The sequence below is a fragment of the Ovis aries genome, chromosome 16 (genome assembly GCF_016772045.2).
Source record: "Ovis aries strain OAR_USU_Benz2616 breed Rambouillet chromosome 16, ARS-UI_Ramb_v3.0, whole genome shotgun sequence".
Taxonomy (NCBI): domain Eukaryota; kingdom Metazoa; phylum Chordata; class Mammalia; order Artiodactyla; family Bovidae; genus Ovis; species Ovis aries.
The window spans coordinates 12,505,164-12,530,977 of record NC_056069.1 but is presented as its reverse complement, the minus strand read 5'-3'; the positions used below and the strand labels follow the sequence as shown (position 1 = coordinate 12,530,977).

The 25,814-nt window shown below is 42.7% G+C and overlaps 1 protein-coding gene across 4 annotated transcripts; it reads right to left on the bottom strand.

Annotated features, from left to right (window-relative positions):
• Window positions 1-668: 668 nt before the first annotated feature.
• CD180 (CD180 molecule) lies at window positions 669-24,786 on the bottom strand. Of its 4 annotated transcripts, none has more exons than XM_042233723.2 (4): window positions 24,641-24,786; window positions 6,260-6,426; window positions 3,286-3,327; window positions 669-2,441 (listed from the first exon to the last, which is right to left on the bottom strand). In XM_042233723.2, exons 1-4 carry the CDS (start codon window positions 24,683-24,685, stop codon window positions 713-715), a joined length of 1,983 nt encoding a protein of 660 aa, XP_042089657.1. In that variant the 5' UTR covers window positions 24,686-24,786; the 3' UTR covers window positions 669-712. The 4 variants fall into 4 exon arrangements, with proteins under 4 accessions (XP_042089657.1, XP_042089656.1, XP_004016970.3 ...); XM_042233722.2 differs by lacking the exon at window positions 24,641-24,786 and adding an exon at window positions 15,187-15,421; XM_004016921.6 differs by lacking the exons at window positions 3,286-3,327; window positions 24,641-24,786 and adding an exon at window positions 15,187-15,421.
• Between the last annotated feature and the right edge of the window lie 1,028 nt (window positions 24,787-25,814).

Here is a 25,814-nt window from a genome sequence, read left to right as displayed (position 1 = left end):
CAGATAGGTTAAAAAAAAACAAATTAAAAAAAAAGCCTCCTTGGTTCTGAAATGAGGGTAGTGTGCAAAACATCTCATCCTTGGGGGAGGGGCATCCTGGTGACAGTGTCTTTTTTCTCTTTTTCCTTAGAGCTATTTGTACCATGGTGGCATTGTGGAATCCTTGGAGATTTAAGGATTAAGGAGGTTAATGAAGTCAATTTGATGGTAAGATTCATTTTTCAGCCTCTTCTTTTAAATTCATTGTGTTTTCTCTTTTTCATTTAAAATATACTCTGAGACTTTATCCCCAACTTGTTTCCCAAATGGCTATATTACTGAGAACTCAGACCCAAGCACAATACCAGAGCTGCCGGAGAGAGAGATGTGGGAGGGTCAAGGTAGGAGGTGCCTCCAGGGATGCTCATGAGTGGAAATGATGACCTCCTAATAGTCTCCTGGCCTTTCCCTACCACTGGTCCCCCTCAACTTCTACCCACCTTCCATATGAGCAAAAGACTCTGTGCCTCTCATAGCTGCATCTGACCCTCTGGCCCTAGACAGTTTACCTTCCTGGGAGGTTCATCAGTTCTAGGACTCTGAAAAGTACAGTGAATCCCTACCCAATTCCAGGAACCAATCAAAAAAATCTAGTCACTAACAGACAACAGTTCCTTTACCAAGGGCAATTTTGCTAAGCATATTTATTTTCCATCTCCAGAAACCTTCAGCACTAAATGTGCTGGTATTTCCACCTAAGAATAAATTTAACGGAAAAAATGAGCAGAAGGATGAGCAAGAATACAAATACTACAATAAAGAAAATGCCCATGCCGGTAAGCCCACAGTGCAGTTTGACGTTGGACAGTTTCATTCCCCTTAAAGATGGGGGATTTGCACATGTAGTCTCCTCCAAGTCCTCAAGTTTATGTAGATTTTCTTTGTACCATGTTATGAAATGAATATTTGAGCAAGTGCAGTCCAGGGGATTGTGACTTAAATTAATGGTACTCTGCTGAGACAAGGCAGGGAGGAGATGGGGTGGGATGATGCGAATGTTATTGGAGGCCAGATTGAGGTAGATCCCCTTAAGATGGTTAAGAGCATCCGTGCTGTCTCCTGTCAGGCTGTTGTAGCTCAAGTCTAAGTGGTTCACGTTCCCAAGGCCTTGGAATGCTTGCTGGTCTATGGAGAGGAGACTACAGGAGGATAAAATCAGAATCTCCAAGCTCCCTACTGTCTGAAGTAGGTTGGTCTTTGAGATGCTCCCGTCTTGAAAGGAATTCCCTTGTAAATTCAGATGCCGGAGATCCCGCAGGCCTGCTAGAAGGTGCTGATTGCTGGTATCAAGGAGGCAGTGAGAGAGATTCAGAACCCGCAGGAGATGGAGGTTTTGGAAAGGGCTGTGTGGAGCCTTAACACGTAGGTGGGTAAATGCCAAATCCAGGAGTTCTAGCTGAGGGCATTCTTTGAACGCCTGATCCTCGAGACCAAGGGGCTCATTGTAGCTCAGGTTTAAGTATTGCAGGTGGCGCAGGTTTTTGAGTTGCAAATTGCAACAGTCAGAAGCCTCGATATCACTGTGGCTTAAATCAAGTTTCTGAAGAGTTTCTAGTTTTTCTAAACACCTAGTGCCGAGGTCAAGTTTCCTCATGTTGCCTTTGATATAAAGCTCCCTAAGGGACGGGAAACTGGCAGCATTGATTTGACACAATTGATCAAAATTATTTGCATTGAGAACTAATTTCTTGAGAGAGTTCATACCCTCAATCCCAGAAGGCAATCCTTTCAAGTGAGCTGCTGTCAGATCCAACTCCTGGAGTCGAGTGAAGCACCGAAATGTGGACGATGATAAGTCATTGAAATGGTGCTTTTGTAAGTTGATGCTCTCAACAGACATGTCACAAAGTCCCTCAAATGTGGCTGAAGTGAGGTCTTGGTCATCAGTGTCTTCAAATGTGCCCAGCCAAAGAGACTGAATAGTACAGTTCTGTAGACCTTTAAATACAATAGATAAGTTGAGAGACCCTCCAAATTTCAAACTTTGAAAGATCTTTGAATTGAAAGCCCCGGGTTCAATGCCTTTAATGTCATTGCCATTGAAGTTAAGGCTTAGGTTGGTGGCCTGTTCCAGAGCATTGGTGTCTTTTCTAGAGATGTAGTGTATAGCATTATTCTGAAAATCCAGGACTTTCAGATTCTGTGTTGGGAAGTTTTCTGGGAGATTAATGGAGGAAATATGGTTGCTTCCAAGATGCAAACTTTCCAAATTTTCCAGGTTGTGCACTGGTATAAACTCGAGATTAGATATTCCTGTTTGGGTTAAGAAAAGATGCTTCAGCAACTTGGGCCCAGTAAGTGATGTTTCTGCCATGAATATCAGGGGATTTCCAGTTAACACAATGGTGTTCAGTTGATGATGGCTTTGAAAAGTATCTTCATGTACCCAGTTAATCTGGCACCTTAAAAAGATAATAGTGTTTAAGAAGAATTAATTAAAGAAAAGAAAAAAATTCTATTACAGTGACTTATAATAGCAAGGCCATCTTTTGTGTATAGTAAAAACAGTGTACATTATTATTCAGAGTAAAAGACAATAAGCTTTCTTCAGTACCCTCAGGTGGCCTGTAGAGTTAATGACTAGCCTCAGATCTGAACACGCTGACTTAGAATTTTTTCTATATATTTTAAGTTGAACTCTCAGAGATTTGTGTTTGGAACAATTAGTAGTTTGTTTGTAGACAAATTATTTACTGTTATAAGCAATATAAAATATGTTATAAAATACATAATGTATAACATGATATATAAGTAGGTTATCTATGCCATCCTGGGCAAGTCACAAATTTTCTCAACCTCTGTTTTTTCTTCTATAAAGTATAGCGAACAATGATTGCTATGTAGAATGGTTGTGATTCAAATGATATATATGAAAATGCTCCATAGAAATATGGAGCTAGAGGTTCAGAAAAAACTCATCCTGATGTTATACCTCAGAATACTGCACTGTACATCCACACACAAACACACAGAGCTCCCCTGGAGGTCAATAAGTGAATGGTTTAGAGATGTAGTGTCAAAAGGAAGCTTAAAACCATAGGACCAAATTCTGGAGCTCGTTGTGCCGTATCTGTCAATATCTGCTGACCCTTGGTGGCCTAGAGTCCAGAGTTTAATGAGCCACACAGCCCAGTGGCAGGAGACAGAGCTTTCGGGATAGAATAGGAGGTCTTTTAAAAAACCTGGAAACTACCAAGACCCTCAAGGGATCCTTTCAGTGGGTGAACCCAAAAAAAGAAAACTCACCGACAGAGACTTTGAGGATATATGCTTATCTTGACCTTGCTTCTGGGTAGAAAAACAAGAAGAACAACAAGAAAAACATCCTCTGAGATTCTCTAACCACCACCGGCTTCCACCAATGAAAACTGTAGCCTGGGTTTACACTGCCTCTGTGGACTTCTCCAAAGAAACCCAAATGGAAAATTTAGCTTAAAACAGTTCTAGAATGGTAGTGATTTCAGGTAACTAGCAGGTGAAAAGATTTACATAAAAACCATTCCAATTTACGTAAAAGTAAAGAGAATAGTACAATGAATTTCCATGTATATATCACACAGATGCAACAGTTCTCACCATTTTGCCATAGTCATTTCTTCTTCTATGCCTACTTCTCTCTCTTAAATTAAGTCAAATCCTGGGTGTCTATACATATTTCTGTATGCATCTCAAAAAATATAGGCTTATTTTCTGTAGCCATGATGCCATTGTCACATATACCAATATTAATAGTTCATTGGTATCATCTAGTTCAAGGAAGCATTTTAAACAAAGATTTATACAAAGTTCTACATGATAAATTCTCAAAATAAAAATTAACTAAACACATAAGGAAAACACATTAGCCAAAGTCAGCCAAAAAAAAAACAAAAAAAAAACAAAAAGCTCTACAGAATCAGATTTTAAAAGGCAGCAGATGCCAGTTATCAGATATATCTGATAAAGTATGCATACATATGTGTGTGTGTGCAATATATGTATAAGATGTATAAAGAATAGATGAGAAAGCTTATATGTATTATCATATCATTATAAATACACTATGTCAAACATGCTTGATATGCTTAAAGGAAATAGTAAGAACCAAAAGTATGATGAAGGAAAAAATATTAAAACTGACCTCATATATTTGTAAAATATAAAATAAATGATATTAAAATGGGAAAAGTTAATAATTGAAATTAGAAAACCAATGGAGAGCTTATACAAGAGACTAAACACAGCTAAAGAGGATATTAATGGACTAGAAGTAAATATGAGGAAATTACCTAGAATGTAGCCAAAATAAAAAAAAATGAGTTGGAAAACAATAAAGAGATATTAAGATATATAAAGGACAGTTAAGATGATGCAGTATAAGTCTAATCAGAGATCCAAAGATGATACAAGGGTTAGTGGGAGCAAACCAGAGTTCAAATGGATAATGGCTAGAATATTTTAGAACTGATGAAAGACACCAAACTCAGATTCAAGGAGCCTGACAATCTACACAATGCGTCACTGTGATATTATAGAATTCCAAGGACAAAGAGAAGCTATTGAAAATATCCAGAGAAGAAAAGACAGATATTCAACATATGAACAGTGACTGGACAGATAGATGACCTCCCAACAGCAACAATGGGAGCCTGGAATGATATTCTTGAAGGGCTGAGAACAAAACTACTGTCAGCCTAGATAGTTGCCACAGAGTGATGACGTACATCAGAAAACGTTATCTTGCAAGAATCAGAGTGAAATAAAAATATTTTCAGAAAATAAAGAACTGAGGAAGTTCACTGCTAACAGACAGTAACCAAATGTCTAAAAAGGAAAAGAATTCCAGAGAGGAAGTTCTGAAAAGCAAGACAGAAGAATGAGCAAAGGGCAAAGAAAGCAAACTGGTAAAGCTGAGAGAACAGCAACTGTGTCAGACTGTGAAAACAGCGCCTCATTTGTAGCCAGATACAGGGTGGGGAGGGGAGCAGAGGGAGGAGGACTTTAGAAAGCATGAGATTCTGTTTTACCACTCTTTGAAAACAGCAGAAGAGGAAACTGAGAGTCGTCTAGTTACGAAAGCTCTCCTAGCCCAGTACTTCTTAAAAAGTCAGATTCTTCTCATGTGAGAATGAGAAATGTTAAAAGAGAAAGTAAATCCTGGACCAGGAGTCAGGAGAGCAAAAGTCCCAGTTTCCTTCCTGTGTGAGTTTAAGCAAGCTCGCAAAATCTCCTTGAGCCTCTGTTTCCCCATCTAATGCGGGTGGAATGGCAGTATTTACCGTACCTGCCTCCCAGTGGTGGTCATGCAGGTGTGACTCTATAGTCTTATGGATGTGAAAGGACTTTCCTGGTGGATCAGTGGTAAAGAATCCACCTGTAGTGCAAAAGAGGCAGGAGACACAGGTTCAATCCCTGGGTGGGGAAGATCCCCTGGAGGAGGAAATGGCAACCCGCTCCAGTATTCTTGCCTAGGAAATCTCACGGACAGAGGAGCCTGGTGAGCTACAGTCCATGGGGTCACAAAAGAGTTGGACATAACTTAGCGACTAAACAACAAAAAAGGATATGAATACTCTCCTGCTCTGTAGAAGCTTAAGTTGAAGGACCGAGGTAGAAGAAATGGAACTTCTGCAAGAGTAGCAGGCTCCATCCACATATGGAGCCCTCCGCCATTTACACACACACACACACACACACACACACACACACACACACACACACACACACACACCAGCTGCATTTCTCTCTCGCTCTATCCCTTTATTTTCGTCTGGCACTTCTGCCCACTGGCTCAGAAGCCCTGGGTCAGCATTTAGAATCTTCATCCTGCCTCTAAAACCAATTTTCAGGAAAAAAGTTAGTAGATGGTGTATATGTCTCCTCTAATTTTTTTCTTAAAATGTCACACCCATTCATAGTCAACTCTGCTAAAATATAGTATGATGTGACATCTGATTTAATACAAGATTATTTTCAGTTGTGTTATTGACATTCTTTCAAACTTCTTAAACAGCACTTCAGACACAATCTATTTTGAGAATAAGCCACTTTCCTCTCCACTGATTGGTGCTTATTGAAATCATATTTTACCTGTGTAAAAATATTTCATGGGAACAGGTAAACATGCAGAATAAGGAGGTTGTCCTGCTCCCCAAAGGAAGGTCCTGGAAGCAGTTTGAATGCACATTGTGTTTTTACCTAAGTAAAACATCAAGCACACACAAAAAACTCAGATACAAACCTGGTCAAATCCAAAAAGATAAGATTTATGAGCCTGCTGAAGGTTGTATTTTGAATTGTAGGCAAGAAGTTGAAGCTGAATTCCAAAACTTCTGTTGTGTTTGGTAGAGTGTCAGGAATTTCTCTGAGACCTAAATTTTCACAGTTGTATGTCCTGTTGCCTTCTTTCTGATAAGAGAAACAGTGTGAGCCAATATTAGACAGTATATTTACTGGCTTTTGAGTAAAATTACATGTTTCATCCTTTGGGCAGAGGTCTCACTTTTAGGAATCTTCACCAAATAAAATACCTAGAAAAGCACAAAATGACTATGCATAACATTATTCATTGTAGTATTTTTTACAATAGCAAAAGGTTGGCAATAACCAGATTATCTATCCATATAGGCCAGTTGAAATATGTACATTCACAAAATGGAACCCTGTGTAGCTAAAAAAGGACTAAATACAATCTTCACATATAATCATTCAGTTCAGTTCAGTTCAGTTCAGTTCAGTCGCTCAGTCGTGTCTGACTCTCTGCGACCCCATGAATCACAGCACGCCAGGCCTCCCTGTCCATCACCAACTCCCGGAGTTCACTCAGACTCGCGTCCATCGAGTCAGCGATGCCATCCAGCCATCTCATCCTCAGTCATCCCCTTCTTCTCCTGCCCCCAATCCCTCCCAGCATCAAAGTCTTTTCCAATGAGTCAACTCTTCACATGAGGTGGCCAAAGTACTGGAGTTTCAGCTTTAACATCATTGCTTCCAAAGAAATCCCAGGTCTGATCTCCTTCAGGATGGACTGGTTGGATCTCCTTGCCATCCAAGGGACTCTCAAGAGTCTTCTCCAACACCACAGTTCAAAAGCATCAATTCTTGGGCACTCAGCCTTCTTCACAGTCCAACTCTCACATCCATACATGACCACAGGAAAACCATACCCTTGACTAGACGGACCTTAGTCAGCAAAGAAATGTCTCTGCTTTTTAATATGCTATCTAGGTTGGTCATAACTTTTCTTCCAAGGAGTAAGCGTCTTTCAATTTTATGGCTGGAGTGATATGCAGGTTAATTGTAAGGGGAAAAAAATCAAGATATAGACATCTGTTAGTATATGTTGCATATAATATGTAGTATACCGTATGACACCTAAGGAAAGTATGTGTGCATTTTCTTACATTTACAAGAAGAAACGGAGGAGGTGAACCCTAAACTGGCTATATTTAAGGGAAGGGAAGGAAGCAGATTGAGGTATGGTGATAAAAACAAGCCTTTTCTGAACGTAATTTGTTTTATAGTTTTGATTTTGGATGCATAAAAATGTTTGTTTGTTTTTTCATTTTGAAACAAAAACATCAACTCTAGTGTCAACATGAGAAGACAATCAGATACTGCACACTTTGTGATGTGATGCAGTTTGAAGTACGGAGCTCCCCAGGTGGCACTAGTGGTAAAGAACCCACCTGCAAAAGCAGGAGACACAAGACATATGGGTTCCTGGGTGATCTTCCTGGGTAGGGAAGATCTGGAAAAGGAAACAGCAACCCACTGGAGTATCTTTGCCTGGAGAATCCCTGGACTGAGGAGCCTGGCGGGCTACAGTCTATGGAGCTGAAATGACACAATTGAGTGAGTAACACTTTCTTCACTTCTGGTACTTCTTTAGATTCTGATTCAAATAAGGCATTTGGGAAAATATTGTAAGAGAACTTCAAATGAGGACAGGATATTATAGAATATTAAAGAACTGCGAATTTTGTTAATGATAATGAGCTTGTAATTATGTAGGAGAGATGTTCTTATTTTGAGTTACTTTTTGAAGGTTTTAGAGGCAAAATGACGTGATGGTAGAGATTTGCTTTGAAATACTTTGGCAAAAAAGGAGAGAGTGGATGGAGGAAATTAGTAGCCAAAATGTTGGTGGTTGCTGAATGTGGAGTGATCCGTACAAGGTTCCCTATAACTAACCGTTTTTGTATGTTTAGAAATTTTCTTAATGTTTAAAAAAGAAAAGAGCTAGCAGCATGGCACAGACCTTAGGTCATAAGGTCTTATAATCTTGAAGTATGACTCAGTTTAGGATCTCTGAAACTGCAGGCTGCTGATACCAGACCCAGCATAGGGCACAGCTCTGCATGTAAATTCGGAGGACTTCCTCATGCTGGGTCCCACATGCTGATGTGAGAGTCAAGTGTTCTCACATCTGCTGCTTACTGCTTGCTAGACGTGCTAACTCAAGTTACAGATCTTGGACTAAGCAGGTAAAAATGTGAAGGGGTTCGTTAGAGGCCCTTAGAATTATGGGCTCATAAATTTATCTGGCTGATGCCTTAGGATAAAGGGTGGTGGGACAGGTCTGAAGGTCTGGTGGAGTATATATTGCATGGGGAGGCTCCAGGGAAAGAAAGAAATGCTTCTCCAAGAGAAGTACAACTTGGAGACACAAAGAAGATAGACATTCCAGAACCACGGACCATCTCTCAGCTCATCTCAGGCTCCACTTGATTTCATCGCACCTTTCAGGCCCTGCTTTCTCCAGGCCACGTGGTGTCCTCCCCAGAGGCCCCACTGAGACTGCCCCAGATAGGGAATGGCCTGCCCCACTGAAATCTGCATCAGCAGCTTTCCTCATGCTGAGCTGCAAACGGGTCTGCTTAACTGCACACAGAAGATGGCACACATCTGCCTTTACCCTGGAGTGCTTTGAGTTAGAGGTGTAGCCATTTTAATTGCTTTTTGCCTTACTCACTCTCCGACTTCTGCTTAGCCAGGCCCTTGTTTTTAGCAACACTGGGTACACTCATTTACAGGAAGTCCCTGGTTTTCTTCTACATGAAAGTGTTAGTCACTCAGTCGTGTCCAACTCTTCGTGACCCCATGGACTGTAGCCAACCAGGCTCTTCTGTCCATGGAATTTTTTGAGGCAAGAATACTGGAGTGGGTTGCCATACTTTTCTCCAGGGGATCTTCCCGACCCAGGGGTCAAACCCAGGTCTCCTGCATTGCAGGCAGATTCTTTACCGTCTGAGCTACCAGAGAAGTCCAGTTTTCTTCTATATTGTAACAATGCTACAAAGTCACCCGATGAAAACGCCATATTTATAATCCCTTGTCATCCATAATTGTTTCATAGAGCCAAAGTCCTTCAGGCACTGCTGCAAATCCACAGAATGCCCTTGGAATGCACACTTGGCCTTTAAAATATATTTAAATTTTTTTAAATTTAAATTAAAATTTTTATTTTAAATTTTGTCAACTGGTGAGGGAAACACGTGCTGTGAGATCCCTCTTGGTCCCCATGAAGAGAGAAGACCCAGGGAGAAGATGTATGTGCACCTTCCGAGGTTCAGATTAGCTTTGAGGAGACCCATTTTTTTCTTTTCTGATCTCCCCTGGCATCACTGATGTCATAAACACATGGGGAAATGGGGCCTTCCCTCAGTATGTCTTGCTCTGTCCTGGCCCTGCAGTAAAAGGCTCGGCATTGGCAATTCCCTCCTTTTCCAGAATATATACATTTCTGTGACAGCTAAATTACTCCTCTCGTATGCTTCACTAAGCACTTCACTGTGTTAATGTGATTCCAAAAGTTGAAAGGGATATGAGCTCTCCTGAACCACTGGCCTAGCAAATGGAAAGGGATAGCTCAGTTTCAACCCAGTGAAAACCCGAGAACCAGGGCACAACCCTTCCCAGGAGGACTGAGAAGCTCACTGGGAGCCTGGGTTGTAACCTTCAATAATCTCTAGTTAGGTAAACTGCAGTGAATTATCTGCCCTTGATTCCTAAGGAATGAGGCAAATGATAAGAACTCATAAGAAAATTTGAAAACCAAGCACATTTCAGAGACTCTTCTGGGCTCCTCAACATGGCTTTTACATCACATTTCCATTCAATCATTGTCTCTCATTTCCACACCCTTCTGTCTCCTTTAATCTGAGCAGATTCTTCAGCCTCTCATGATCTCTACTGACATTGATTAATTTTTTTAAGAATCCTGGCTAGTAGTTTGCAGGATTTTCCTTCTCTGTGGTTTGTTTCCTCATGATTTGATTCAGGTTACACACTTTTTCGTAAAACTGTATCAGTGAGATTGTGTCTTTCTCGCTGACAGTTTCAGAGCGAAACTTCCTAAGAGTGAGCTCCCATAGCACAGCACAGGATTCCTGGGCAGCAGACATAACAGAAAGGAGCCTGAAAGGGTGGGAGGTAGAAGAGAAATCCTGTGTCCCAGCTATGTGGTCACTGCCACTGTGCTCAGGGCTGGGTCAGCTGCGAGGAATACATGTTCAGTTGCTTTTCTAGGCAGATACCCACCACTGCTTTTGCAGCTCCTGTGGTTTCTTTGGGCCCCACGTGACCACTTCCTATAAACCCAGATTTGGTTGCTAGACCTCAGTCTGGGGTCAGTTTCCAAAGTCACTTTCTCACTCTTCTGCTTTGGCCATTCCACTGCAGTGTGGAACCTTCTGGATGTGAACTTACGCAGGGCTGAGGCAAAGCACCATGGTATTCAGGACAACTGACCTGCGCCCACCTCTATTCCAGTCACGGGCATTTGCACTGGGACCCATGCCCATCCACCTCCAGCTCCACCTCAGAGCGGTGCCATTACACAGAGCGGGGCGCCCAAGTGCTCCATCTGTGTCTGCAATCCCTTTTCCCTCCAGGTATTCATTTGCATTTTTTCAGTCATGATCTTATTTTGCTTCTTCCTGCTGTATCTCTGACTCCCTCCCACCACACAGTATTTCTTGCCTCACAAGTGCTGAGATCATTTTCTGACTTCAGATTCTCTGAGTTTCACACACGCACTGATTCCCACCTGTTTGGATGTCCCTTCTGCACTTGGCACCTGCAGCAGCAGCCAGCTCCCCCAGGCATGGGGAATCTGGGACACTGAACTCCAACCTTCCCTTGCTAATCACTTCTCTCTATCCAGAAACAGCAATTTGACTGAGTCAAATCCCAGAGTATCAGTTACTCTCTGAAAATAAAACAAAAAACTCTGAAGAGGTCATATCCCTAAAACTCTGTTGTCAATCTGACTCCAGGCAAAGGGCACTGAGATTAAAAGCAGTTCACTTTCTGTGTGTCTTGAGGCAGACTGCTTGAGTTCGCATTCCAGCTCTCAACTACCATGCTGTGTTCTCTGGGCCTCCTGTTTTGCTCAGCTATCAATAACATCTCTTGGTAGACCAGCTCTGAGGATTAACGAGGTAATATACATCAAGTGCCCACAAGAAAAGTCAGCATTTCCCTGGATCACTGAAACATCACTGTCACTGTCTAGAGTTATTGGGAAGCCCCTGTATCATGAACTTGGAGTTCTCTTAAAACAGAGCTTTACTAAGCACTTTCCCCCATACCTGGACATGAAGGATTGTCTCCTACCATGGGTTTGAGGGGACTGAATAGTCATCTGGGAAATCAACCCTGAATGTTCATTGGAAGGACTGATTCTAGAGCTCCAATACTTTGGCCACCTGATTCCAAGAGCTGACTCATTGGAAAAGACCCTGATGCTGGGGAAGATTGAGGGCAGGAGGAGAAGGGGATGACAGAGGATGAGATGGTTTGGGGGGCATCACTGACTCAATGGATATGAGTTTGAGAAAACTCTGGGAGATAGTGAAGGACAGGAAGCCTGGTGTGCTGCAGTACATGGTGTCGCAAAAAGTTGGATATGACTTAGTGACTGTACAATGACAGTCATCTGAAAGGAGCAGGCATGCCTATATTCACAAGCAATAATTCAAGAGCACATCTGAAATATCACCTGAATCCAAATCACAGAAGGCTGAATTCCAGCTACGGTTTGCATATTTACCAACCTTCAAAAACTTGGTCATAGATCTAATTTTATTACTTACGATACACACACATGCATACATACATTCCATTTAAACACGGAAGATTCTGTGTGGAGTATTTGTCTGCATACATTATAATATTTTGAGAATATTTCAGAATTTTTCAAGGTTTGACTTTTTTTTCCAAACAAAAAGTTTTTTTAAAAAAATTCATCTTGACTCCTCCTCTACATCACATGCAAAAACAATAATAATGATTCCAGATGGACTGTAAGTTTACATGTGAAACTTAGAAATAAATACAAAATGATAAAAAATGATAAAACTTCCAAAAGAAGATATAGGATAATATCTTCGTTGCTTTGGGCTGGCAAAAATTTCTTAAACAAAATAGACATTCACTTAAAACAAGTAAAAGAAAAATGATAAATCAAGCTATGTTAAAATTAAGGACTTCTGTTCTTTCAAAAATATTTAGAATGAAAAGGCAAGCCACAGAGTAGAAGATATTTGCAATCTGATAAAGAAACTGTATCCAGAATACACAAAGAACCACTACCAAAAAAAAAAAACACCCCAAGAACCCGTGAACAATCTAAGAGAAAATGGGCCAAAGACTGGAAAAGGCACTTACACACACAGACATATGCACAGAAATACACAAATATACTCAATTTAATTATCAGGAAAACAATTATCAGGGGCACAGTGAAATGCCCCTACTCATCCATCAGAATAGCTAATGTTCTTAAACAATAGCAAATGTTGGTGAGGCACTGGGGCAATCAGAACTTATATCCACTGCTGGTGAGAATAAATGGATACTAACATGTTGAAAACTGGCAATATTTACCAAAGTTAAACATATGTGTACGCTATGATGAAATACGTCTACTCCCTGATATATACCTAATAAGTATTTGCTTATTTGTTTACTGAAGACCTTGATAAGAATGTGAAGCTTCCAAAGAATCTGCCTGCCAATGCAGGAAATGCAAGAGATGGGTTCTATCCCTGGGTTGGGAAGATCCCCTGGAGGAGGGCATGGCAACCCACTCCAGTATGCTTGCCTGGATAATCCCATGGACAGAGGAGCCTGGCAGGCTACAGTCCACGGTGTCACAAGAGAGTCAGACACGACCTAGCAAACAACAGCAAAGCAACAAAATACCATTCAGTGATGGAAATGAGCCCATGGTGGCTGCACACAACATCATCGATAAATCTCATATGCTTGATATTGAGCAACAGATACAGAGAGTATACACCAGTCGCAGGCATACAAAACAAAAAAGAGGCAAAATCCATTTTTGGTGATAGAGGTGAGAATACTGGAGGGCCTGAGGGGCTGGTGATCTGGAGGAGACACGGGAGGGCTTCGTAGGTGCTGAGAAGGTTCTGCTTTTTGTTCTGCAGGCTGCTCACATGGATGTGCCCACTTGGTGAAAACTCACTGAGCTCTGCCCTTAGGGGTGGTAGACTTTTCTGTACGTAAATTTTACTTCAATAAAAAGTTTACTGAACTCAAAACAGAACCAAACCCTTGTTTTCAGGATAGGGCCTGAGAAGAAGGCCGTCAATAAGCCAAGGAAAGGGGCCTCGGCAACCTTGCTGACACCTTGATCTTGGACTTCTAGCCTGCAGAGTTGTACCTAAGTAGGTTCCTGTTGTTGGCGCCATCTGGTCTGTGGTATACTATTGTAGCAGATGGAACAATTTCCCCTGGGCACGGTACTTCCTTTTGGTCTGAGTGTGCCTCCTGATTCCATCCCAATATCAGATCAACAACGCTTCCCAGGTGGCTTGGGGTAAAGAATCCACCTGCCGATGCAGGAGATGTAGGTTCGATCCCTGGGTCAGGAATATCCCCTGGAGAAGTAAATGACAACCCACTCCAGTATTCTTTCCTGGAAAATTCCACGGACAGAGGAGGCTGGCAGTCCATGGGGTTGTAAAGAGTTGGATATGACTTACCTTCCGATCATACACGCACAAGACTAACAAGATCCTATTGCTTTCTGCTCCTAGGCCTTATTCAAGTCCTGGCTTCTGTTCTTGCTGTTAGTCTGGCAGGTCCTTGCCCCACTTTCCCTGATTCTCCTGACCCTGGGTCTTAGGCTCTGCCTTTCTCCTCTGAGCTACTCCTGCTTCTTTTTTGGCATTCAGCTCCAAACTAGGAAAGCAGCCCACTCAGCCACTGAGACTGATGGTCCTTCCCGTCCACAGCCCTTGTCTGACAGGCCGTGTGGTGCTGGATACCTGATGGGATCAGAGGTAAAGGGAGGAAGATGGTAAGAGAATGATCCCTTTTTCTCTCTCTATCTCTTCACCCTGCCCAAGAACTTCCTGTGCATGTGTGATGGTGAAGTCGCTTCCAGTCATGCCCAACTCTTGCAAACCCATGGACTGTAGCCTGCAGGCTGCTCTGTCCATGGGCTTCTCCAGGCAAGAATACTGGAGTGGGTTGCCATGCCCTCCTCTAGGGGATCTTCCCAACCCAGGAATCGAACCCGCATCCCTTATGTCTCCTGCATTGGCAGACGGGTTCTCTATCATTGAGCCACTTGGGAAGCCCCAAGAACTTCCCAGAGGTCGATAAACATTGCTATGGTCCAAGACAGAAGGTACAATTTGGCTCTACTCTCAGATGTTACTCCTGTGGGTTTAGTGAAACAGATGGAGGGTCTGACTCGAGGAGAAAGCCAAAGCCTGGCACAGGTGGTCTTCACTTACCTCCACCCTGAATGCCAGGAAACTGAAGGACTCTTTGGGGAGGTCGCCTTATGGTGGGAAGTTGGACAAACAGCTCCTTTATGCTAGGAAGCAGGTTTGGAGCACTGCTCTTTGCATTGGGACCCTGTTGACATTTTATGTCCCAACTGGGAGTATTTGGGGGAAATTGTGTGCAGAGGAGAATAACTCTCACCTCTTCCTACTAGGAATCGGTGAGTACACCTCCCCAGCAGAGCTCCTTGGCTCGTTTTTCACAGCAAAGAAAAAGTTCTACACACCCCATTGCCCTTTTAAAGACAGTGGATATTGGAACGCCAAGGCTCAGATACAACTGCATGCTGAATCTCAACATTTCCAGCCAGTTGAATTTGGACAAAGACAAATAGGTTGGACTCACCTCAGTGCACTTCGGATCTGAGGAGGGGATGGCTTTACAGCCGGCAGAAATCAGCACCGCCAACAGGAAGCAGCTGACACAGGGAGCCATTCCCAGGACCGAGGCCACCCAGCCTGGTATGGTTAGCTAAAGCCTGGAGCTGAGAAATCAGATCAAGCTATGACAACCTTGGTAATCTGGCAGCTAGAGAGGTGCTCAGAGGGTAATCTGGGAATAAGAAATGCTCTTGACTGCTCAGCATTTGGTGGCTTTGCACTGCAAAAAAGGGGAAGTCCCTTTTGCATAGGACTCATTCTTGCCAAAAATAGCTGAGCGCCCAACCTCAGAATGACCCAGGGCACTTCTGGAAAACAGAAATTAGTTGTGAAGTCCCCTTGCTCTGGTCACATGGACACCCAGGGCAATGGTTCCTAGTGACCCTCAGCAAGCTTCTTCTCCATGAAAGTCCCTCTCCATGAAAGAAGCTTGTGGGAGCAGGAGGCTGTCCTCATGGAGGAGGCCACCTTGTTAGTTAGCCTGGGTAAGTGACCAGGAAAGGGACTGGGGTGCACTGGAAGGGCAGAGCACTCTGTGGGCGTTGGGGGAAGGTGCCCTCCAGGGGCAGCTGCTGGAGCTGGGAACTAGGGCAAGAGGGAGCAGGGTCATCCCAGAAAGAGGGTGGAGCTGCTGCCTCAGCCTCCTCTGCGGTCCCCACATCTAGTCTCGGTATAGGAGGAAGACAGATCCATCCGTGACCCAGTGATTCAGGCTCGCTGAAGCGGCTGCCATGAAATCCCTTCCCAAGGTCACCCAGGGAAGTAAAGGTCACTGCCATATACAGAGCAGTCCAGCTCAGAGAGAGTGGAGTTAAGGATGTCAGCCTTGGCTCTATTTCTTCTTAGAAATAGCCTTGAAATAGGACTGCAACTACCCCCATTATGAGGAAAGATACAATAGTGATTAAAGAAAGTTAAATTTCATTCATTCCTCACTGGGCTGAATTCAGCTGCCTCAAACATTGTCGGTTTTCAGTCCTTTGGCATATAAGAGATACTTGGCATTACTGTCCTCTCATTCCGTTTCCAAGAGCCAGTTCTTAGCACTGGAGTTCACAATGCCTTGAGGTACCCCATTACTGCGTTACCACCACTACTATGATACTTATAGTAGCTACCGTTTATTGAACACATATTATGTCAGACTCTAAGCAGGTTTTCTTTTGTGTGTATCTCCTTATCACATATTCTATCAAAGAGGTGCTATTTCCCCCATTCTATGGATGTAGAAACTGATAATTAGAGGAATAAATGACCTCTCCAAGGCCACATGAGCTTCCCTGATGGCTCAATGGGAAAAGAATCTGCCTGCAATGCAGGAGACATAGAAGACGCAGGTTCAATCCCTGGGTGGGGAAGATCCCCTAGGGGAAGAAATGGCAACCCATTCCAGTATTCTTGACTAGGAAACTCCATGGACAGAGGCACCTGGCAGGCTATAGTCCATGGGGCCACAAGAGTCAGACATGACTGAGTGACTAGACACACACACGCACGCACGCACGCACGCACGCACGCACGCAAATTGACAGTGGTGGATCTTTCAGATCCAGACAGGCTCATTGCAGAGACCGTGCTGTTACTCTGCATAGTTTAAGAAACAATTCTCTCTCCTGAAAAAGCTGAAAAGTGGACAGGTTAAGGAAAGTTCTTCATCCAGAGATTTCAGAGCAGATGTGAATAAAAAGCAAGGGAGGGAGGGTTGGAGACACTATGGACTTGGCTCTGTGCTAGCGCTATTACAAATAATTAGACTTTTCTGGCCACCTGTAAAATGCCATCTTCATCAACAGAAGCACCTTCAAAGATGCTTTTGGCAAAATGCCATCCATCCAAGCAAACCCAGACTGATGACAAGCACCTTGCTTTAAAGAAGATATGCATCTTAGTGTCATGAAGAGGTCTTAGACTGAAAGAAAGTCTGCTCCAAAGTCTCAGATCCATCGTTCATCAATGGAGCAGAGCTGGGCAAGTCGTTTAACTTTTCTATTTTGCATCTGAATAATAGAACAAGAATTCCAATTCCTCTTCTGCCAGTATCACAGGGTAATTATGAGGATCAAACGGGATCGTTTATGTGAAAATGCTTTCTTAACCTCAAAGTTCGACATAAATGTGAAGAATGTGAGGCAAAATCTCCTCTGAGTAACCAATTCCAACATCATGTAAATATCACCCTCAGGAAGTTGTCTTCTGCCCCAGAGACATTCAAAAGGCATATTATACTTGGCTTCTTAAAGAAAGGTTTGATGGCTCAGTTAAGACCATAAGATTTTGTCATTTTCTGAGGCCATGCGATTTGCATGTGATTTGCATGTGTTTGCATAATAGATTCTAAAGACTCTCTGCAAGTGTATAAAAGAAAATAAATGAATACGAGTGACCTTCTGCCACAGCATTCAAATCAAATATTCAGGGCATAATACCCTGAAATATGAAATAGATTAAAATTTAAACTATTGCAAACAGATAGGAAGATAGGTTTTAGAGCTTGTAGAGCTTGGAGGCAAGAATGAAACCCTTATTTGGTCCCAGGTTGTAAAGAACCACATACTTTTAAAGGTCACCCTATCCAAATGATTATCACGCCTGAATTTTCTCCTCCACACCCCTTACTACACCCCTTTCTGTGGACAAAACATACACATTACAGTATCTTCTTGTATTTTCTGAAGTTTCTCTGGTGACAGAAAGCTTACTATCCCCCAACAAATTGTTTTGGCATATTTTGACTACTTAAAGGATTTTATCTTATACTGACCTACCGAAGTCTTTCCTCTTATCTTCTCATAATTGCCTTTGTTTCCTCTGGCCAGGAAGACAAGTTCAAGCCCTCTTACTACTTGTCTGTCCTTCAAATATTTGAATATAGTCATTATGTCCCTGAACTGTCCCCTTTCTAGGTTAAAAATATCATTCCTTCAACTGTATCACAAGTTCATGCATTACAGTCCCTAACCATCTGTGTATATGAATATTTTCCAAATCTCCCAAGAAAGGCGCTAACTTGAATTCTGGTCCTAGCTTTGCCGTTAACTAGTTATGCATTTAGAAAAGTCTCTCTGTCTTGATTTCCTCATCAGTAAAATGATGGGGCTGGACTCTTGACAAGGCATTTCTCCATCTGAAAAATCCTATCATTCTATTTCCAAACAAAGATTTCATTTTACTTATTTAACAGTCATTGGCTTGAGCCAATAAAACAGAGTTACATTGGCTTTTTGTTGACAATTGCTCCTTCTTTACTAATGTAGGTAGGTGATCTTAACCCTTCTGAGAAAATATAAAAAATAGAGAGCTTTGGCTGGAGCAATGCACATCATGACTGCTGCAAACTCAATTTATTCACAATGCCTTTGAGGGATGGACTGCCATCACCTGTTATAAGGACCAGTTCTTGCAGAGATATGTAGAGCGATATGAGAAGATGAAAAAAGGCACAGGTAACTCATTTATTTCTACAGATTGGTACCCATGTCAGTGGAGAAACAACAGATCTGTGGACTGTAGAAATTTTCATAAAATTCGAGTATATATTACTTGAATTATTTTACATATTTACGTGTAAACCCCAAACCATTCTTTGTTGTTATTGTATTGTGTCTTGTTTTCCACCTGATTTCCATGAAGTTCATCCCTTGGGTCAGCTGTCACCCTATGGGTGACTCCCCACTTTTATGTCTGGGAGGCCCGTGTACTCACTTTTTTGTGTTTCAAGGCAGTTATAGTCTGAGAAGCCATGTGGAGTTCTTATATACCTTGTCTGGCTCTTTCTACCCTTTCTTAGCAATGACTAGGGCTAATTGCTTTTTCTCAAGGGTGTGCAAACCAATACCCACTCCAGTGTTCTTGCCTGGAGAATCCCAGGGATGGGGGAGCCTGGTGGGCTGCCGTCTATGGGGTCACACAGAGTCGGACATGACTGAAGTGACTTAGCAGCAGCAGCAAACCAAAATATGCTTTTGTGATTCAATTTTAGCAAAGAACTAGATGTTTAATATCCATTTTAGCTTATGGGTACCAGTTGGTATTAAACTGTATTTTTTCCCCCTTCTTGTACATTTAGTTTTTGTTCTGCTTTTTGGGTCATGCCTGCTTTCCCTTCTGTCTCCAGATGGTTAAATCTACTTGCATATAAAATTCTCCTTTAAGTTGACTATTTAAATGCATTTTATGGTCAGTTTTACTCCTTATCATTATATTTCTGCAGATTTATTTGTGTTACGAAGTTCTTATGACACACGGTTCAGAGTCACAATGGTTGTAAGTTGCCCCCCTTGTCTCTAAGAGTGTGAACAGAGCCCTCAAGCATGTGTGTCATGCTGTCTGGCTGCTGCCTTTGCAGTTGATAGCTCTTGGGAAGCCCCCAGGCTAGACAGAACAGGCAATGCTCGTGGGCCTCTTCCACTTGGAGAGGCGACATGGCTCTTCTTATGTCCTGCTTGAGTCCAAGCTCAGTTCTGTCAGTGGCTTCAATATGCCAGCCTTGATCCTGCTGCTCCAGGCTCTTTCTCTGCCATGTAAACTGATGCCACCACCATGAAAGCAGGTATAGTGTCTTCCCATGGCATTGCCAACTCCCCTCCATCACAAAAAATACTCTCAGTTTTTCATGTCTCAGAGCCCAAGGCTTCTTGGCTTTGCACTCGGGGAAAGGGGGTGTTCTTCTTGCCCCAGAATTTCTCTCTCCCAGAGATGATCAATATTGGAAATACCTATTCCCGTGGGCCATTATAACAATTAAAAAACTCTCTGATTTGGTACATTTCTCTAAAACTATAGATTTCACTATTCTGGGGTCACCCAGTTATACACAAGTGGTTCTGGAAATATGCGTAACATAATAGAATATTTGTTCAGCTTTAACTTCTAATTAACAGTGAGTGCCATTTACTAACTTCTCTTTCGCCTGGTGTATTTTATAAAGGCAGGGATTTTAAAGGCATCTTTACAGCTTTTCTCTTAAGCTTTAAATGAATATGATATTAATAGGCAGTGAAATGTGGGGACTAGAGCACAGGTCTGGGAATTGGAATTCTCAGATAAACACCCTGAAATAAAAGTGGTCCTAATAGTAGTCCATTAACATCAAAAAATTTAAAGCTAAAAATAAACTTTAAAATAACTTAATCCAACCATGCCATTTTCTTTTTCTTTTAAGAATGTAAAAGAAAACACGAGTCTAGCATTCTCAAGAGTTGAGATTATTCATATATTTATTAAGTCATTGACTTTTAGGCCTTCTGGAACATTTTCCACATCCTGTCCCTTGAGATGCTTTTTACTGAGAGTGTAGTATTAGTTTAAGTTCCCACAGCCCTTTAGAGTGAAGCATGGGAGGAAGGGAGTTTGTAAAACAGCAAGAGATAGGCCACAATTTCTGTAAATTCACGCAATGGCCTCCTTTCTTCATCATGGCGGTCCTCGGCATGTCCTGTCAGCCTGACCAGAAGCATCTGTTGGGGACGAGATGACTGTGGTCGGACGGGAGCATGTTCATTCCTGTACTCCACGTGTGGCACTCACTTCCTCATGTGAGCACAGGATCTGTACCACATAGGAGTGTGTGCAGCACAGAGGAGTTCAGCAGCTTTTTTTATCCTCAGACACCGCTACTGATGTGACCTTGGACAAGCCATTGCCCTCCTAGAATCTCAGCTTCTGTGAAAGAGAAATACTGTCTGCCCTGGGATCTCTCAAGGATGCTTGTGAAAGAAAGGTAACCCGTAAAGGACTGTAAAGGATTACTTATTATTTCTGATATAAACTTATGCGTGGTCCCTTGCCCTCATGAAAGTTTGTGTTTTTAAGAAGCATCTCCGCAGAAGGCAAAGTAAAGCTGGGAACAAAAACTAGCAAGACTACAGTCATCTCAAATATCTGTGAGTCACTGGTTCCAGGACCCCAAGGGAAAGCAACATCCGCAGATGCTCGTCTCACATAAAATGGTGTCAGATTTGCATAGAACCTATGACATCATCCTGTATACTTTAAATCATCTCTAGATTAATTCTAATGCCTGTCAGTTCAGGTCAGTGGCTCAGTCATGTCTGACTCTTTACAACCCCATGGACTGTTGCACGCCAGTCCTCCCTGTCCTTCACGATGTCCTGGAGTTTACTCAGACTCATGTCCATGGAGTCAATGATGCCATTCAACTCTTCTCATCCTCTGTCATCCCCTTCTCCTCCTGCCCTCAATCTTTCCCAGCATCAGGGTCTTTTCCAATGAGTTGGCTCTTCATATCAGGTGGCCAAAATGTTGAAGTTTTAACTTCAGCATCAGTTCTAACAATGAACATTCAGGGTTGATTTCCTTTAGTATTGACTGATTTGATCTCCTTGCTGTCCAAGGGACTCTCAAGAGTCTTCTCTAGCACCACACTCTGAAAGCATCAATTCTTCAGTGCTCAGCCTTCTTTATGGTCCAACTCCCACCATCTTTACATGACTAACCATAGCTTTGACTATTTGGACCTTTGTTGACAAAGTGATGTTTCTGCTTCTTAATATGCTATGTTTGTCAGGTTTTCTTCCAAGGAGCAAGCATTTTTTAATTCCATGGCTGCAGTCACTGTCCCCAGTGATTTTGGAGTCCAAGAAAATAAAGTCTGTAACTATTTCCATTGTTTCCCCCATCTATTTGTCATGAAGTGATGGGACCAGATGCCATGATCTTAGCTTTTTGAATGTTGAGTTTTAAGCCAGGTTTTCACTCTCCTCTTTCACCTTCATCAAGAGGCTCTTTAGTTCTTCTTCACTTTCTGCTATTAGAGTGGTATTGTCTGCATATCTGAGGTTATTGATACTTCTTCTGGCAATCTTGATTGCAGCTTGAGCTTCATCCAGCCTGGCATATTGCATGATGTACTCTACATAAAAGTTAAATAAGCAGGGTGACTACTTACAATCTCGACGTACTCCATTCCCAATTTGGAACTAGTCCATTGTTTCAAGTCTGGTTCTAACTGTTTCTTCTTGATATGCATACAGATTTCTCAGGAGGCAGGTAAGGTGGTCTGGTATTCCCATCTCTTTAAGATTTTTCCATCGTTTTTGTGAAACACACAGTCAAAGGCTTTAGCATAGTCGATTAAGCAGAAGTAGATGTTTTTCTGGAATTCCCTTGCTTTTTCTCTGACCCAATGGATGATGGCAATTTGATCTCTGGTTCCTGTTCCTTTTCTAAATCCAGCTTATACATCTGGAAGTTCTTGGTTCATGTACTGTTGGAGCCTAGCTTGAAGGATTTTGAACATTACCTTGGTGGCTCAGATGGTAAAGAATCCACCTCCAATGTGGGAGACCTGGGTTAGATCCCTGGGTTTGGAAGATCCCCTGGAGAAGGGAAAGGCTACCCACTCTAGTATGCTGGCCTGGAGAATTCCATGGCCAGAGGAGCCTGGCAGGTTACAGGCCATGGGGTTGCAAAGAGTTGGACACGACTGAGCAACTTTCACTCACTCTCTTGCTGGCATGTGAAATGAGTGCAGTTGTGCACTAGTTTGAATATTTTTTGGCATTGCCCTTCTTTGGGATTGGGATGAAAACTGACTTTTTCCAGTCCTGTGGCCACTGCTGAATTTTCCATGTAAATGTTGCGTAAACAATTGCTGGTGTGTAACAAATTCAAGTTTTGCTTTCTGGAATTTTCTAGAATATTCCCCAAATATTTTCCATCCATGGTTGATTGAATCCATGAATGCACTACCTGTGGATATGGGGCCAGTTGGGGGGGGGGTGTATCTTTATGGTAAAAAAATCCACCTGCAATGCAGGAGACCTGGTTTAAATCCCTGAGTTGGGAAGATCCCCTGGAGAAGGGAATGGCAACCCGCTCCAGTATTATCTGGAGAATTCCATGGACAGAGGAGCCTGGTGGGCTACAGTCCACGGGGTCGCAAAGAGACACAACTAAGTGACCAAGCATGCACAGGGATCATTGACTATGTGCTTGGTACTTTTGTAAGCGCTGGATGTGCATTATCTCATGAATCTTCAAAGCAACTTGTTGCAGTAGGCCTTTTTGTTATCCCAGGCTTATAGGTGAGTAAACTGAGGTCAGAGGGGCTTAAGGATATTCACAAGGTCACATGTCAGAAAGTGGAGGAGCCAGGTCTCCTACCTAGATCTTGGGTCCAGTCATGGTCTCGCCTCTCAACACTTCCTCTCCAGAAATTCTGTTGCTGTAGTGAAAAAGATCCCAGAACTCCAGCCACATGGCAGGAAATTTGCCTGGCGCTGTGTCCCAGGCATTCAGGTATGCAATTGGGCCCTCTCAGTCTGCCGTCTTCAGGGACTCTTTCTGGCACTGTTTAACAAGCCCATTTTCATAGAATGGAGAGGGTATTTGGAAGAGATGTCAGCCTTGGAAATTTAATCAGCTGAGCTAAAAGCAATCAAGATGCCATCTGGACAGACTCTGACTTCCTGCCCAGAAGATAAAGACATCTGGACTTAGTAAATGCTAAGGACGTGCTGATTTGTTCCCCAGGCCCATGGTCCACTCCTCGTGTTGAGCAGATGCGTTTTCTTAACTGTGCAGAACACAGAGCTCTGAGCTGCTGCTGGCGCCACCGAGTGCCTGATGCTCTCGGCCACCCTGGGTGCCCCTGTTCACCTCCAGTGACTGCTGTGAGCTGTGGTGTCTTTCTAGTGCTAAGGAGATGGACTGACTGCAAAGGCCCCTGTAAATAGTCCCCTTTAATGATGGAGCAGGAGGTGGCTGCCCCAGGCCCAATTTATCAGTGTAATTAGAGCTCATCATGACCACTGATTGTTAAGTAGAGAGGAAATGTTTGTACAGACAAAGAAGCTAATTAAGGTGGCTCACTGGGTTTGCATACCCATCTAGGCTGCTTCCTCCTGTGAGGGAGGCTCTCTCCAGTCTTGGGAGTTCTTGAACCAACCTGTGGAGGACAAAGGGCTTTGGGGAAGAGCTGAGGAACAAGAGTAAAAGGCTAAGATTCTGCACAGAGAGCTTCTAATGTGGAAACCTCTGGGCACGCTTTTTAAACACATTTCTAGAAATAGCTTGACTCCCACACACCAGCTTATGTCTGTTTTAAAGCGAAGCAATTCTCTCAATAAGCTGCTGAGTGTAGCACAGCTGGAGCCAAACTCTTCTCCCTCCTCTTCCCCCATAGAGGTGTCATTTGCCCCAAGTAGACTCCTAAAATCCCAATGCCCCAGAATGGCAGTAATAAAACCTACTCCAAATACTTCTCTTAGCTCCATATAGTTGGAACATACCGAAGGCTTTCCGGTTTGGAGGGAAGATTTGCTAGTCTGGGTGTAATTGACATTTTAGAGATTTTAATTTCAAAATCATAAAAATATTGGGTCTATAAATGTTTACCAAGTTACTATTGTTTCTGACTTAAACACCAAATCAAACCAACCCCAGCGGCAGGAATGTACCTGTTCAGATGGAGGTAGCTGGAGACGTGGTCCAAACCTTATCATCTCACTGGCCTCCTTGCTCAGGAAAAATCCTCTTCTTTCTTCTTTGCTCCCTTACAGGCTGCATGTCTTTTCTTGATGGTCTTGCATTTCACTTCTGTTGCATTTCCTTTCTGACAGTCTTTTTCCTGTCAGGTCTCTGTCTTTTGCTGGCATTTGGTTCTTGCTTCAGTTGTGTCTCTGTGTAAGGTTTTCCCCCTCTGATTTTCATATTTTATTTTTGAGCCTCACCTTTAGCAATGGTTGGTCATAATCCTACCATGTTCTTTGTCCCTCACTTATCAAACCTTGTTTTCTGTAGGATCATTGTATTTCTTGGTCTCTGTAAAGGCCCAAGCAACATGCATTTGTCCCTTCCCCTTAGAACTTTGTTTTGTGGGTATGGAAATGGCAGCCCACTCCAGTGTTCTTGCCTGGAGAATCCCAGAGACTAGGGAGCCTGGTGGGCTGCCATCTGTGGGGTCACACAGAGTTGGACACGACGGAAGTGACTTAGCAGCAGCAACCAATAGTATAATTGTCACCCTGCTTATTTAACTTATATGCGGAGTACATCATGGGAAACGCTGGGCTGGAGGAAGCACAAGCTGGAATCAAGATTGCCGGGAGAAATATCAATAACCTCAGATATGCAGACGACACCACCCTTATGGCAGAAAGTGAAGAGGAACTAAAAGCCTCTTGATGAAAGTGAAAGAGGAGAGCGAAAAAGTTGGCTTAAAGCTCAACATTCAGAAAATGAAGATCATGGCATCTGGTCCCATCACTTCATGGCAAATACATGGGGAAACAGTATCAGACTTTATTTTTTTGGGCTCCAAAATCACTGCAGATGGTGGTTGCAGCCATACAATTAAAAGACACTTACTCCTTGGAAGGAAAGTTATGACCAAACTAGATAGCATATTCAAAAGCAGAGACATTACTTTGCCAACAAAGGTCCATCTAGCAAGGTTATGGTTTTTCCTGTGGTCATGTATGGATGTGAGAGTTGGACTGTGAAGAAAGCTGAGTGCCAAAGAATTTATGCTTTTGAACTGTGGTATTGGAGAAGACTCTTGAGAGTCCTTTGGACTGCAAGGAGATCCAACCAGTCCATCCTAAAGGAGACCAGTCCTGGGTGTTCATTAGA